Source organism: Pelophylax lessonae (genome assembly GCF_965119305.1).
Source record: "Pelophylax lessonae genome assembly, chromosome: 5".
NCBI classification, from domain to species: domain Eukaryota; kingdom Metazoa; phylum Chordata; class Amphibia; order Anura; family Ranidae; genus Pelophylax; species Pelophylax lessonae.
Window position 1 is genome coordinate 220,074,453 of NC_138772.1, and position 16,910 is coordinate 220,091,362.

The 16,910-nt window shown below is 39.5% G+C and overlaps 1 protein-coding gene across 2 annotated transcripts in view; it reads left to right on the forward strand.

The window, feature by feature from the left end:
* Positions 1 to 5,045, forward strand: part of GRB10 (growth factor receptor bound protein 10) — a 515,930-nt gene extending 510,885 nt beyond the window's left edge. For both annotated transcript variants that reach the window (XM_082259307.1, XM_082259308.1), the window contains one exon: positions 4,736 to 5,045. In XM_082259307.1, coding sequence (XP_082115433.1) covers positions 4,736 to 4,882 — 147 coding nt within the window. In that variant the 3' untranslated portion in view covers positions 4,883 to 5,045. The remainder of the gene's footprint in view (positions 1 to 4,735) is intronic.
* The last annotated feature ends 11,865 nt before the right edge of the window (positions 5,046 to 16,910 follow it).

Consider the following 16,910-nt stretch of genomic DNA (forward strand, 5'->3'; position numbering starts at 1 on the left):
ACTCACTCGCTCTCAGCACCCTTTCTGAGACGGTCGCAGATAGTTAGGTTGGTGACATTCCAGGTAAGAAGTCTGGGTTCATCCTAAATGGGGTTAGAGGGCCCACTACTGAGGAAATATTTGTTTTTTACATATTGTTTTGCAAGCAGGCGATTGTCGGTTTAATCAGTGGGTGCTCTTTCATGGAGGAAGGGTGTTTGTGAAAATGTATCCAAGGGGCCGCTTGTAATGGTATGGGTGAACCCGAGGCTTCTAATTTTACCCATTCTTTGGCATGTTCATGTGAGTCTTTGATTCTGGTTAGCTGACGGGCCCAGTGATATTTTTCTATGTCCAAAAGACCTATTCCTCCTTTAAGTTTAGGTAGGGAAATTTGGGTTAAGCTTATTCTTGGGCACTTCTTCCCCCCCATAGAAAAGTTGTACATATAGTTTTGTATGTGCGCAGGAGGAAGTTTGGTGGTAGCTCTATCAGAGCTGCTTGCAAAATGTAAAGTAGCCGTGGGAGCACGTTCATTTTGAGGATTGCTGCTCTTCTGAACCATGAAAAGATAGGTCGGTCCCATTTTCTTAGATCTGCCATTATGCTTTTTAGGATGGAAATGTGATTTTTCTTGTATGGATCTGCTAGTTTCGCTGGTAGCTGAATTCCGAGGTAGGTAATTGCTTCTGGTTGCCAAGAGAATAGGAAGTTTTGTTTACATTTTTCCACAAATGTGGCTGGTAAGGTGATATTAAGTGCATAAGATTTATTAAAGTTTATTTTAAGGTTCGATAGAAATAGGCGGAATCTATTTTTTTTTTTTTTTTGTTAATGAATTGGACTTAATTTACTGCATGCAAAAAGTATGCAAATGAGTAACATGATAACCTTTCTGCACGCGGTAAAGCTTAGTGAATTGACCCCAATTTTTGGTTGAAAATGTAATCTTTATTTGCATAAAAGATGTACAAAAAACAATACTTTGTCGGGGTACATTCTCCCCTGTACGGCGACTCAGCGCATAAATACACTACATTACAATACATTTCCGATCATACAAATAAATACATTCATTCTGCGGTATGATGCCTGATGTGTTGTGCGGAGTAATGTTACCCCGTGCCATCACATCATGCATGACGCCTCAATACCCCTAAAGCATGAAACTAAAAACGTTGTCTATACGTTGCATCAATCAAACAATATTACATTTCAAAATAGCTACAGGTGTGATGAGGGGGTGGGAAAGTGGGGTAAGGGGAGGGGAATGAAGTCACAAGCTTTATTGAATGGACAAAGACACACAAGGTAGAGTGGTGGAAGGGGAAATCTTCAGACCTCCTCTTCCTCCATGAGATCCATCAGGTTATAATCTCCGAGCAGACTGTGAACTAGTCTGCGACATTCCTTAATGAGCCAATCCGTTAAGCTAAAGTGCAACAAATATGCTAAAAAGTGCGACAAAGATTAACTCATCGTTGTTTCAACTGTCTAGTCACAGGCTAGGGGAGAGGGACAAGACCTGCTTGTCTTTCACTTGTGTATTTATCCGTTTTACATAAATGGACCTTTCACCTTTAGGCTCCATTCACACCTGAGCGTATTGTTTTGGGGCGTTTTTTCAGGGATTTTTTGCAGGTGTCTGGAGGCAGACATTGACATCCAATGAAAACACTTTTAATCTTTCAAAAAAGAAGCTCATTTTTGAGCTTCAGGCGACAACATGCTCATATGTGAACAAGGGTCATTGAAATGATTGGGATTTTGTTTTTTGGGTGTTTTGAGACTTTTTTGCTGATTTTACGAGCTGAAAAACGCTCAGGTGGGAACAGGGCGTTAAGCTGAAAATGATCTTTCTCTGTCGCTCATTGACAGACGTAGTCTTCTTGATTCACAAGAACTGGGTTATGTTGTCTCCGCAGGAGTAGGACTAGGCAGAAAGAAAAAACGTTCTGGCTCCACCTTAGGGGCAGTCCCAGAGGGTATATCCTCCCTCTCTCTGCTACAAGGAATCAGTTTTTTTCTGTCTAGTCAGGATTGTCAGCTTCAGTTATTCCTACTCTAGTTAAAGCAAGGAAAGCGACTTCCAGAAAGATTTATCATCGCACATGGAAGTCCTGGGGTTCCACCCACGATCTTATTCGGTTAGTCGAATATTAGCTTTTCTGCAACAAGGGGTTGAGCAGAAACTGGCTTTGAGCACTATCAAGGGTCAGGTCTCAGCATTAGCTATCTTCTTTCAGAAGCCTTTGGCTACTCATTCCTTGGTGCGGAATTTCATCCAGGGGGTGCGACATCTGGCTCCGCCAGTGCGCGCGCCGTTACCAACCTGGGATCTTAATTTAGTATTGTCGGTTCTTCAGAAACCTCCCTTTGAAGATATTAGGGAGATTCCTCTACCTACGTTGTCCCAGAAGGTGGCCTTCTTGGTGGCTATCACTTCTGCACGCAGGGTGTCAGAACTGGCCGCATTATCTTGTCGTTCCCCATATCTGGTGGTTCATCGAGATAAGGTGGTTCTTCGTCCGAATCCATCCTTCCTACCAAAAGTGGTTTCAGAATTTCATCTGAATGAAGAAATTGTGTTACCTGTCTGTGTCCTAAGCCCAGTCATCCTCGGGAGTTTGCTTTACATTCCTTGGATGTGGTCCGGGCGATCAGGGTATACTTGAAAACGACAGACTCGTTTCGCAAGACGGATTCACTTTTTATGATCCCGGATGGACCCAAAAAGGGGTTGCCTGCATCCGCGACTATTTCCAAATGGATCAGACAGACGGTGGTACAGGCTTATTCTATTAAGGGTCGGGAGCCCCCGTTCCCTGTTAAGGCGCACTCCACTCGGGCACTTAGTGCGTCATGGGCCTTTCGCCATCAGGCGTCAGTGGTCCAGGTGTGCAAGGCAGCTACCTGGTCGTCGGTGCATACCTTTACAAAGCATTATAAAGTTGATGTAATGGCATCGTCTGATGCCTCGTTTGGCCGCAGGGTTTTGCAGGCCGCCATTTGAGGAGACCAGTGGTCTACCTCGAGGGTTTTTTTCCGTTGGAAATTTTTATTTGAGTCTCATTCTTTGTTTATAATGAGCCTTTAAAACTTCTAGTTGGCACCGGTTGGGCCTTCTAGATTGGATTTTGATTTCTGTCAATCCCACCCCTCATTTGTGGCACTGCTTCTGGATGTCCCAGTTCTTGTGAATCAAGAAGACTACGTCTGTCAATGAGCGACAGAGAAAATCGTATTTTTGTAAGATCTTACCGTAAAATCCTTTTCTCTTAGCTCATTGACAGACGTAGTACCCGCCCCTCTATCATTGAGTTGGGTTAAATTCTCTGTTGCTGCTTTGTGACATAACTGATTCCTTGTAGCAGAGAGAGGGAGGATATACCCTCTGGGACTGCCCCTAAGGTGGAGCCAGAACGTTTTTTCTTTCTGCCTAGTCCTACTCCTGCAGAGACAACATAACCCAGTTCTTGTGAATAAAGAAGACTACGTCTGTCAATGAGCTAAGAGAAAAGGATTTTACGGTAAGATCTTACAAAAATCCGATTATTCTAGCATTATATTGTGCAAATTATAAATTCTACTCAAAACAAGGATACCTTTTTTAAAACTGCTGGATGCTATAAAAACTGAATTAAGTATGATCTACAAAATGTGTTTAAAATATGTAATGTATTCATTTAGCAACTCCTTGTGAGATGTGGATCAGGATTATTGCAAAAGCTGTTCTATATCTGAAGAAAGTTACCCAGAAGAAAATTTTAAAAATGCATATTCAGTTACAGGGAATTTAAAAACTATATTCAGTTGATCACTAAGCGAACCCAGTGCACATGACCTATTTAGGCAATTTGGTAGTTGCCTTCAGTGATGCACATTGCAAGGTAGTCTAGATGTTTAAGTACTAAAAAGAGGGCAGGACAGGTATAATGTGCATAAAATCGGAGCTACCTATTTAGCTATCTCTGGATTTACTGGAATGTTTTGAAATGCAGTTTTTACTAAATTACCTTTTTAATTATGCACTTTGATCATATGCTAGGGTTGATTTGCTGAGATTTGAGACCAATTTACATTTCACTCGTAGCAGTACATAAAAATATATTCTTTTGGCTCATATTCCACCTTGTTTTACGAAAAGTAGTTAATGTCCAACCCAGCTTTTTTTTCTTCTTTTTTTTTTAGACTTTTGTGGGGGAGAATTTGAACTCCTGTCAGTTTTTACTGTTGTCCCAGGTCTCCTTTAATATTTCCTCCTCCTTTTGGTCATAGTGACATTGGTCTCCCCAGACAGGACATGGGCAGTAGTAAAAGCTGGCAGAGGTTGTAACCTTCACTTAATAAAAATCTATTTTATTTCGGTTTCTGCTGCTTTTGGAGATTATTCCCTCTGCCTGTGTTATGAAACTGTTGTCACAGGGGGCAGCAAGAGGGGGGAAATCTCTAATGGAGATTTGCAAAGCACTAAAACTTCATAGGGGTTCTAATTCTTTCCAAGTCTATCAAAGAAAAAGTAATAACTGGACACGGTTTTAAGAGTTTAATCACAGAGCTAAGGAGAGGGCCCGTTCTGGGTCCAAAAGGTGCCAGCCTCACTGACAATTCTTTTTGCTTCAGAAGTACGTTTTTTTGCATCTCTTCTATTTCAAGTACTAGAAATGAGCCATTACTGAAATTTCGAACAGAAATGTTTCCATTAGAATATATGTACAATAAAAGCATTTTTAAATCTTAAACTTTGTGTTTACAGTGTGAAGATGACGGACAGTTGTTCTTTAGCCTTGATGATGGCAATACCAAATTCACAGATTTAATTCAGCTTGTTGAGTTTTATCAGCTAAACAAAGGAGTCCTGCCTTGCAAGCTCAAGCACCACTGCATCATAGTGGCCTTATGACCTTCAAGAAAAGACTGTTTGGAAACAGTAAAGCTTGGATGGCCCTGTGCTTTGAGGGGGTATAGATTTTTGTGTTTAAACATGCACCTTCTGACTATGGATTATCGACCGGTGCCAGTTTATCACAATAGGCTGGTTTCTTGCAGATCAGCCATGCACCGCCATGCTCTTGTAAAAAAAAGCTGAAAATATCATAAGGCTGGGTTGCTCATCAGGAAAGCTTTGAACAATGTTATTGATTAGCTACAAGTGGAAGATAGTTTAGCAAGAAAAGGGTGGGAATAAAGGACTATTGCCCTGGAATAATCTTGACAATTAAGACTGGTGCGTTTACTTTTTTAATTGACATACATTTTTGCACTCCTGTGTTTGTGTTTTGTGTTTTTTTTTTTTTTTTTTTTTTTTTGGTTTATGATTTGCAGCCTTTTATAAGGAGCGAGTGTGGCATTTAAATCACCCAGCAGAGTTGGTAAACTATCACATATGCTACGACCTAAAATGATTATGGTGAAGATACAATCAAGAACTTTGACAAGCTTGTGCTCCTTTTCACCTGCATGCATCTTTTAGAAAGCTTACCCTGAAACTGAAGCAAGCCAATTCTTTTATTCTATTTTTTTTGGCCCCTTTTTTCTATTCAAAAGAAAAATGGCTGTTAAATGTCTGTCCTAATAAGCTTGAGTCTGTAAGTGATAACTATGCATAAATGTGTGAACTACAGTTTGTCTAGTCATCTATTATGTTTATCAGGAAGTCATTGTTATCATACAGTAGAGGACACGATGGCCAAGGTCATTCAGAATATGCCAGGTATTGTGACAAAGTCTACCTAGAATAACAAAGTTTTTGTAGTAATTGTATTTGTTTTTTTTGTTTTTTTTTCTTTTTTATTGTACTATTTCTGCAGTGTTTCAGACACCCCTAAATCTACCACTTTTAAAGGGGATAATGCTCTTTTGGGATTTCATTGTAACATGACAGGTTTATAGAATCTTGAGCTTAATTCTGAGATTAAATCCTGTTAACAGAAGAGCAACAGATAATTACAATTCAAGGTTATTTACTTGGGAATCACTTATGACCGTAAAAGTTTCCTTGAAACATATCAGCTGTACTATACAACAATGGTATAGAAACACTGTATTTTAGATTATGGAGCACATTGTCTTTACTTTATTCCATGTATTGCCTCATATAAAATGAAGAAACTTGATTTATGTATGGTTTTTTTTTTTTTTCTAGTGTACAGTATTTTTTATTTGAAAGGAATGCCATGTTACTCACTGGCAGAACCTTCTTATGAATATTTTTGATCTTCGCATTGACAACCATGCACTTGGCTCATTAAAAAAGCAAAAGCCTGCAATCCTTTGTGTGCCATTTCATGTTGACTTGGAACAATTACAGCTTTTATTACATTAGACCTCTTGGTTTCAGTTATCAAGCAATGCCATTAAGTCTGATGCAAGAATTAAATATAATAAATCATGGGACTAGGGTAATTTTTACCTGAGTTTTCAGTCTCTATTCTGTATTGGTACATTTTATTGCTTGTTGGCTATCAACAGTTGTGTTTTTGACGTGAACCCTAAAGCTCCCAAAAATCTAAAATAAAATTCCAAAGCTAAAAAATACACTAAAGCAGAACTCCAGACAAACCTTTTTTCTTGAAATATGCTGTGTAAAAAGTTTCCTCTCAAAAGGTGTAGGCCACCTAGGATTGCTGCCTTTTCTTTACAATTACATTCTTGTCAGATAGTATAGCCTTTATTCTTCCAGTGCTGCCACTGAGAGCTGCTGCTGTCCTACTGATATTTATCCCACCCCTATTCCCCTTATCTATTCACAGGTGTTATATTTTGTGGATAACTGTTTTTTTTTTTTTTTTTTCCTTTTTTACACAGCAAATTTTATGAGTTAGTGTTTGCCTTAATATCTTTTATTGTCATGCTGGGGGGGGGGGGGGGGAGCCTGCTTTTTATACCTTTAGCATGTCAGAAGAATGTTGCAGGTGACTGTTTCTACATATCCTGATAGCTTTTAATTATATGTTCCAAAATTATCTCTAAAAGTCAAAAAATAAATATGGAAAACCAGATACATGGGAGCTTTGGATGACGCTCATGTTTAGGAGTAGTTTAATTTTAGTGAATGTGCATTCTCACACTCTAGCATGGAATCAAGAAATAGGCCAATTCTTGCCAGATTCTGCTGTGATTACTGGGAAACAATTTTCTGGTAAAAGCTTACTAAAGAAACCTTGAGATGAATAGACATAAATGCCAGCTGACATGATTGGACCATGACCTTTAGCGTCAGCCATCTATTTTCTTCATATTGGAACAGAACTTTGAACTGTTAAACCTGTTCTAAATTTTTCCCTATGTTTTAAAATGATACAAGTTAGGTTTAAAATCAAGAATATTCTTGACTGTTTAAACACTTTATCTTTACTTGATTTATATGCTGACTGTGACTGTTAAAAATGATGTGGACTGTTACCTTTCTGCATCTGTATCTAGTGCCTAGCAATTCATCTACACTTTCCAGTTTTTAACTGGAATAATTTGTACTTTCTAGTTACTACCTATTGACCAGGGCAGTACTGTTAAGTATGCTGGTGTTGCCAAATGTACATTTCCTTTTCAGTATCTATCTAGTTTTTGAGAACTCAGTGAAGTACAATTTAACCCACCTATCCAGGTGTGATATGGCAAGTTTTTAGCAATTATTGAGAATGTGTGTAGATATACTTCATTTTGTCTCAATAGTATATTTAAGATAATTCAATGCTTGAATCGTTTATCTGTTGTATTAGACAGGTAGCATATTAAAAACTGCACAAAATAAAAATGCCTTTGATTATAGCAACCAAAATCATTCTGTGTATGCTTTAGCACAAATTGGAAAGAGAAAATTAGAGATGGGTTGCTAAGGGCAACAATGATGCAGTTTCTATTTTTTGCATTTTGGCACACTATAATGTGCCTGTAGAAGTATGAACTTTAAACTTCTGTTAGCTGAAGTTACTAAAATGTTTCAGTAAATGCCTAGCCATATTCTATATAATAAAGATATATACCGAGTTCTTTGAATGTGACGTAAAGTAGTGGGAAATTAGATATTAGATTTTATGGTTTTCACAAAGGTATAAATAATGTTGGCATACATTTTGTACAAAATCTGATTTTCTGACTATTCCCTGTATTAGCAGAGTTTAAGTGTGGTGTGTTCAATTTATACAGGAAACCGATTAACTGCTAAATGTTTTTGACAATAAACAAAGACCACAATGAAACCTAGAGCATTTATTCTATGAATAGATGTGCTGTCAACTACCACCACCTTGTGTAGAATTCACTGTAGAACTGTGAACAAATCTTGGAAACAGTGTGCTGACTTATTTTTAATCATAGCCGGGTCATTTTTGACTGGGGTATAAAGGAGTAGTTCTAAACACCATTGCAGAGGTCAGTTGCTTCCATTTCAGCCAGCATTAGAGAGGAGGACCTAAAGGGTGCTGTGGTATTGCATTATTATGAACCTTGTATTGCATGCTTGTGTAGTCTGTACGTGCCATGGATAACCATGTACTGCAAACCTATACAGGGCTTGAAGTAGGCAACACAGGTATAGGCCTTAGTGAGAAGCAGGCAGGTAAATTGGTACAGTGCATCGCAAAGTTTCAGCACAATAGCCTTGAGTTACGTATGGGAGTAATTCTGTCACTGCCTGTAGCAAATTGCTTTGTTCTAACATTTATATTTTAATAGGCTCTGTATTTTTTTTTTTTTTTTTTTACACAATATTCACACAACTTTCACCCAGAATTCATACATTTTTTCCAATTGAATCCAATTAGAAAAACGTGCAACTCTTGGATGAGTTGTGCAAATCTTGTGGGAAGACCTATGTGGGTTATTCCCTGATGTGTTTTGCTATTGTATCTAATAATTAGATTTACTCAAAATGTTGACTTTCCCAAAATAGAGTATAATTAAAATGAAATTTGTAGCAATGCCTAAAGTGTGGTTATATTACATAGTTAGTTATAGTTTGTGAGGTTGAAAAAAGACATCAGTTCATCCAATTCAACCTATGATGTGTGTGTGTTTGCTGTTAACCGTACATTGTATACCCCTTTATGTTGTGGTCTTTAAGGTGCCCATCTAATAGTTTTTTGAAACTATCGATGCTCCCCGCTGATACCACTGCTTGTGGAAGAGAATTCCACATCCTTACCGCTCTGACGATAAAGAACCCCTTACCTATTTTAAGATTAAACCATTTTTCCTCTAGTTTTAGTGAGTAGCCACGTGTCTTATTGTATTCCCTTTCTCTGAAAAGTTTGTTCCTTATGCTATGGTCCTCACCAGTACAGTATTTGTACATTGATATCATATCCCCTCTCAAGTGTCTCTTCTCCAGAAAGAATAAGTTCAATTCTTGCAGTCTTTCCTCATAGCTGATGTCCTCCATTCCCCTAATGATCTTTGTTGCCCTTCTCTGGACTCTTTCCAGTTCTAGCACATCCTTTTTGAGGACCGGTGCCCAGAACTGGACGGCATACTCCAGATGTGGCCGGACCAGAGTCTTGTAAATTGGGAGAATAATCTCTTTATTTCTGGAGTGAATCTCCTTTTTTATACATGCCAGTATTATGTTGGCTTTGCTTGCAGTGGCTTGGCATTGCGCTTGCAGCAGCTTGGCATTGCTTGGACCTGTAATATAATAAGTGGCACACAAGTTGTGTACATTTTCAGTGCCCAGAACCTAAAATGTAATTCTATGTTTTGTAGTCAAATTTGAGAAAACCCCACTGTTTGCATTCACACAGCAAAATAAGCATAATCCCTCAATAACAGAATTCCTCTACCTGACCTCAAAACACTTAGACTCTAATCTTTATATAGTATTAGACACCTTACCAACAGGCACATTCTCTGGTTTCTGGTTCTCCCCCCCCCCCTTTTTTTCTTTTCTTTTTCTCTTTCTATACACCTAACCATGGTTTTCAGTATTTGACATGTTTTATGTATATTTGCAATGTTTAGGAAGAGCAATAAACTTGTCACTAAGTATACTTAATGTACCTATGGGCTCTATTGTTTAAGGTCTGTTCTTTTCCTTTCTTTTTTTAACAATTTATAAGTCTTAAAAAAATATGTATATTGGATTAAAAAAAAAAAAAGATAATGGTAATGAGATCTGCCAGCACAGTACAGACAGGATTAGTTATGTCAAACTCCAATCTCCAGGCCCCCCTCATAAGTAGGAATTTTCATTATTGTAATTTTCAGTAAAGAGCATTTAAATAAGCAGCCATTTTAATATTTTTAGTTATGCCATGTGAAAAACAGCACACAATTTTATAAAGCAAGTGCTGTTGCAATTTGTAAAAGTAGAAGTACATTTTCCTCCTTCTCCCCTTTTTGTATAAGGTTTTGCTGATTTTCTGGTGATTGGGTAATTTTAGGGGAAATCTAAACGATGGGGCAAAGCACTATCTAGTTTGATCATGCAAATTTGGCAAGATGAAATTGCTCTTTACATCAAGATTTCTTTAATAATGGCTAATTGACTAATTACGATGAATTTGCAGACAATCAGTTTTCAGGCAAATGTCTTCTACCAGTTGACTAACCTAAACAGCCAGTACAAAACTCTAATACCCTGCAAAGAAGGATCCTTTTTTCTGTGTGGAAGCAGTGGTGCTACACTCCCCTGCTTGGTAAGAGCTAGAACTTGGCAATGAGTAAGTGTGAGAATTCCTAAGGGTCTTTGCTGGAAGGGGGGTTTATTCAGTAGTAGTTGGTCACATTCATCTGGACCTGTTCTTTAATGTTGAAGATATTTTGTAGCTTCTTCACTTCTGATCCTAGAGTCTCAGAAGGATACCTCTACATTTAAATTCACACCTTAGCCCAATCACGGTGGAGAAAAATGATTGTCCAAGGGCAGGATGAAAGGTGTGAATGTTAGTGCCATCCTGTCCTAGTTGCATAACCCCATTGTTAGTGTTGGCCTGCATAGCTGTTGGTGCAAAGGAGATAAAAAGCAAGGAGGGTAAAAATCCAGAAACTGCCCGCACCTTTAGCCATGTAAATACAGTGTTTGCATGTTAACATGACCAACATTTATTTCAGTGTTAGATTCTACATATTAAACAAAACCTACTTGAGGATAGCAGAGTTTTAGATTTGTAATGTCTGTTATTATCTTGTACATTTTTGTGTGGGTTCACGGATTTAGAAGTGGTACTCCAAATGCTTTGTTTCCTTTTTTGATGGTGGGTAAGGGTGAGGATCTTCTATGTTTGCTGTATCTCCTTTAGGGAGATTCCCTCATTTTTGTCCCCATGACAACTGTAAAATGGACAGGAAATAAGGGAAAATCTTGGTAGGGACACTTAAAATCCAACTGACTGTCTAATGCTTCCCTGTTCTGTCCCAAAGAGTCCACTTTAAGACTTTATACATATGGTCTAGCCTACAACAAGCTTTTATTAAAGCTGATCTCTAGTCTGTAGTTTGTATGGCCCAAGAACTAAGATGGAGTGGATGGGAGTATTGCATCGGGCTGAGCTGCGTTCAGCCTTTCACATAGAGCTTTGTATTCTATGAATACAAAGCTGCTTCTAATGGGCTGAGTTGGAGAGGCGGGTGCATGCCATCTCCATCTCTGGTGATGCTTTGTATTCATTGATGGCCTTTATATGTAGCTTTTTATTCCAAGGGCAGCTTGGCACAGCCTGACTCTATTTGGTTTAGAGTGGGATGGGAACTTCCCATCCTACTGTGTTGTACACTGTGTGTAGCTAAGGCTACATACAACTTATACAGCTGTTCAGCCACTGCATATTGGTTATAGTAATCGTTTGTTTGGACCAGCTTGGTCCAAACAAACTTATTTAAACTTCACTAAAAGCTGGGAATTAGCGTTAAAGTATTTGCTAATCTTTCAACCAGCTTCAAGCAACTTTCAAGCTCTCTTTTAATTGCCATAAATGTTGTGCATAAATCTTATTCCATCAAAGTGCTTCCCAAAGTGGACAATACCACCCCCTGGGGAGTGCTGGAACAATCCAGGGGGGCAGTAGTGACCTCAGGTGCAATGGGAGATTCATTGAATAAAAAGGGGGCTGTGAAAGCATAATACATTTGGGAAAAAACTTCATATTTGTTTTATCTTTTGAGGTAATGTCCTAGTGATTCCTTTTTTTTTTTTTTTTTTTCCCAAACGCACAAATGCAAGCTATAACCAATCCATGGATAAGACCACTGACAGGTGTTAAAGCCCAACTCCAGGCAGAAGAAAACGATCCTTTTCAGTGGGGCTGTGCCTACACCACAAGGGTTAAATGCTTATTTTTTCCAGGGGAGATGAGAGGCTCTTAAACTTTTACAAACCTCAGCTCCCCCAGCAAACCTAGCTCCCCTTATCCTGCACTGGACTGTTCCTGGCGTCCTCACGTCAAGAGTATGGCTGTGGATGCAGGTTGATGTCAGGACGCAAGACCAGTAGAGCATGGGGGTGCAGGCGCTGCAGAGTCCATTGTTGCTCAGGGAGGATCTGATAAGTACATCCCTTTTCATCTTTCCCCTAGGTAGAAATATAGATAAACAAAAAAGGAAAATAGTAGGTCAGATATGTTTGGGAACCTCTGGGGGGTTGTAGAGGTTCATTTTATTAAAATAAAAATAACAAACATGTTTTACTTACCTGCTCTGTGCAAAGGTTTTGCACAGAGTAGCCCTGATCTTCCTCTTCTGGGGTGCCTCGTCGGCACTCCTGGCTCCTCCTGTTCATCAGTTGCCCCCACCGAAAACCGCTTTCTCTGAGGAAATGCGCGTGGGCTCACTCCCATGTCCAGCTGCTGCATCCATTGACAGACGGGCTTTCAAAAAGTCTTTAAATACTGTTTAAATAAACTGCCACCAGGCTTCAGTAAGTTTAAAGTGACAGGCGCAGACCTGTGTTTACCTTTCAAAACTAGAACAAAAGAGAGTTTTAGCAGTTTTTTTCCAAAGTTGCTTGAGCCCTGGTTCACATTGATGCTACTTTGAAATCGTGGTCCTTCCCTTGAAGTAGCCGGTCAGCACAATTTCAGGTGCTACTTGAAAGGCATCTTTGTGTCTTCATGCACAAATGTCTATTGAAGTTGCACCTGAAATCGGCAAAAGTAGTGCAGGAGCTACTTTTGCAAATCTGTGCGGCGCCACAAAGTCAGCATTACACCAATTGGAACGGTGGCATTGCCGGCATTAGACTGCGACTTGTCATGCGATTTGACTTGTCAAATCGCTCCAGTGTGAATGAGGGCTTAAACAGTCTTATACAAAGCTGAAGCCCAATTTTACAAGGCTTTAATGATATAGACGATCTGGAACCAGTTTGTCCAAAACAGACTAAATGTGAACAAATGATTTTTCATAAAACCCAAATACTGTACTCACCAGGCATTCTTAGTAGGATGTGTTAAATGAAGCACCAACATTTCAAAGGGAAATCTGCCAGGAAAGAAAGTGATCATTGCTGACGTGTTTTTGAAGGTGCAGGATCTAGTCTGCTTTTGCCTCACTACTTATTCCGGATACTTGATTACACATGCTTGCTCCTAGTCAGTTGTCTCGCCGAGGAATTGAAGGGAAGAATAAGCAAGGCAGCTCTAGAGCATACACCTTCAAAACAAGCATTCAATAGTTGTAGTAAAGTGTGGTGGTGCTGCGCTATCATATACCCACAAATATGTAAATAAACTGGTGCAAAATAACAATGAACTAAAGTGCGTGTGCTGGAAATAAATGCATGTCAGTGAATAAACATGTGCAAATAATTGCAAAAGTGTGTGTGCTGTAAATGGATGTGTGTAAGTGAATACATAGACAATTAAGCTCAACATCAAATAAAGTAAAAATAGACGACAAAGTGACTAAATATAAATCATCAGAGTGAGTCCATATAAAACGTGAAAGAAATGAGAAAATGTCCAATGCTCATCCAATATGTGCTTACAACCCTTCACCCAAAGTTTGAAAATAACGTGTCTGAAAGATCCAGAAAGACACCTGAGTGTACTGGCCGCTCACCTTACAGCTGCCTATCGCTTAGTCCCAACACATAATCATGCCCACGTGACTTCATCCACCACTTTACTACTTCACCTTTGGCTTCGGATTGGCTAATCGGTGCATGCAGCAATTAGTTACAAATACTATCTTATAGTGATATTGCTGGAATATGGTTTTACCTTTAAGCATGCAATAGTTGCCTCCACATTTCTGTCCTGACCAGTTCCCTAATAAAGCTAATGTGTTAATTGGTGCATGCACACAGCAGACTTGTAACTTTTCAATGAAGTTTACCCAAGAATGGTGGCTGACATTGAAATAAGGTGACTACTATAAATGTACATTAAATTCACAACTCCACTTTACCATTTTAGTTCATGTATGTTAGGATTTCTGCCTTCATATGATGGAAAACTTAAAGCAGAGCTCCACCCAAAGGAGGAAGCTCTGCTTGTTTGGTTTTGACAGGTACCCACTCCCATTTCTGGGAAAAATGGCGAATTACGTTTCCGGCCCCTTCCCCCCACCCCTCCGCTTCCTTCTGGGAGACACACGGGTCCCAGAAGTGGGGAGGACCATTCAGAAAGTGCAGCGCGTCTCATGCATGCGCAGTAGAAAACCGGCTGTGGAGCCTGAAGGCTTCACTGCCAGTTTGCCTTAGAATGCTGGCACCTGTGCCTGAAGCCAAATGACAAATCAGCTTGGGGTGCTGACATCGCGGGATCCCTGGAAAGTCAACAGCTCCACTATTTCTAGCTGTTGACTTTATTTTTTTACAGACTGGATGAAATATCCTATATCTGTACATATACAGATGTAAGCTTATAGTAGTAAACCTATAAGAATATTGGAAAAGGAAAAGTCTAGCTTTCATATACTTGAATATAGGTGTTATCTGTCAAGTTGGCCATTGGTTTAAAGTTTGTATGTTTAGGCAGAAAATATAAATTACTTGACCAAAATATAATTTTGGCACCGAAATGATTACAGATTCTATACATTTCCTTGTGAATTTAGGTACAGTTTCTTTAGTGTTAAAGATACCTATGCAAAAAGATAGCAACAAAACAATGACCTGCATGTTTATGAAACTTATGGTTGGTTCCCTTTATGCTGACTTTTTTTTTTTTTTTTTTGGTCCAGATCAATATTGTAGGTATAACCTAATCTTTGGGCACTACCTATGGGTATCTTTATTGCAGTTTAGGTATTTGTGCATGAAAACTAGATGGTTGCAATTAGTGTTCTCCTAGAGCAGGAAATGGTTAAAACACTTGTCAGTTTTTTACCTCCACTTCCTGTCTAGAGGCACAATGGGATGTAAGAGGAGATGACTTCCAAATAAGGGAGGTCTTCTCTTAGGCTGTGTACTACAACAGAGACCTGTCGGAGTGTTTTCATGCTCTTGCAGCTCTCCATTGCCGACTGTGGTAGGGGGGCAGTATGGTGCCCAATTCATTGCATCACATGGCTCATTTTTTTTTTTTGGCAAACTTTATTTGAAGTGTACAAAACGTACACTTCATGGCAATGTACTGCGCTGCCATACATTGCCATGCAATTCGTCATGGTGCGCTGCAGTACAATGCAACGTGTCTAGGCTGCATTTCAGTGGAAATGGGATACATCATGAACAACTGTTTCCTGTGTGTCCTTGCAGTGGCGGGTGTTTTACAATGAAGTAAAAACACCTGTCACTGCAGTATGTGTGAATTCACCCTTAGACCATCACGAGAACCTGTCTCCCAACTAAAAACTTTCCACTCTTCCTGTTCTAATGACTCAAAATTGTAGGTTTCCCCTTTCTGCTCAGGGGTTTTTTTTTTTACTGTATCCCTGTGACCGCAGAGACACAGTAAAATCCCAATGTGGGTTCTAATCCCTCACCGCTATACCCAAAATGGGTGAAGAATTTAATTTACTTTATATACTAAACTTTATTGACAGGGTTTTTCTCTTTCGTTCATTGACGGACACAGCGACATATCTTCATTAGTCGAATGGGTTATGCTGCGCTTCCTAGGAATAGGACACTAGGTGGAAAAGGGTTAACAGAACTTTAACTAAGCCCATGGGGCAGTCCCAGGTGGTACACGTCCACTTCCTGCTCTAGGATTCATTTTTTTTTTTCTGCCTAGTCAGGAGTAAGGATCTTGCTCCCTGCTGGGATCTCTGGTCCTGGTATTTTTTCTCATTGTTAAACAAATTTTTTTTCTAATTTCCTAGATTGTTTCTGGGAGAACTACATTCAAATGTCGGACTGGGCAGCGTGCTGGATACCAGGGCCTTCTGTCATCAAGCGTCAGTGGTTCAGGTTTGCAAAGCGGCCACCTGGGCATCTGTACACATATTCACTAAGTTTTACAAAGTGGATATTTTTGCATATGCGGATGCTGCTTTTGGCAGCAAGGTTTTGCAGGCCGCGGTGGCAGAGACTTCTGCCTCTTGAGGGCGTTTTGTTTTTCCTGGTATGTGAGCCCCAGTTGTTCCTGGTTAAGCTCCTGGTTGGCTATGTTTAGCCCTGTTTGGAAGTGTTTCTTGCTGTATTTGTTTCCCACCCCTCATGTTGCTACTGCTTTGGCACGTCCCATTCGACTAATGAAGATATTCTGTCAGTGAACGAAAGAGAAAACTGTTTTTTTGTCTTAACATAAAATCCTTTAATCTGATCATTGATGGACACGGCACCCACCCCTCTGTGGAGTTGGGTTATGTATTCTTCTGGCACTACTCGTTACTAAACTGAATCCTAGAGCAGGAAGTGGGAGTATACCACCTGGGACTGCCCCATGGGCGTAGTTAAAGTTCTGTTAACTTAACCTTTCTGCCTAGTGTCTTACTCCTAGGAAGCGCAGCATAACCCATTTGACTAATGAAGTGTCCATCAATGAACATCAGAGAAAATTATTTTACCATAAGACAAAAATCCAATTTTTTGGCACCTCCTTCATGTATGC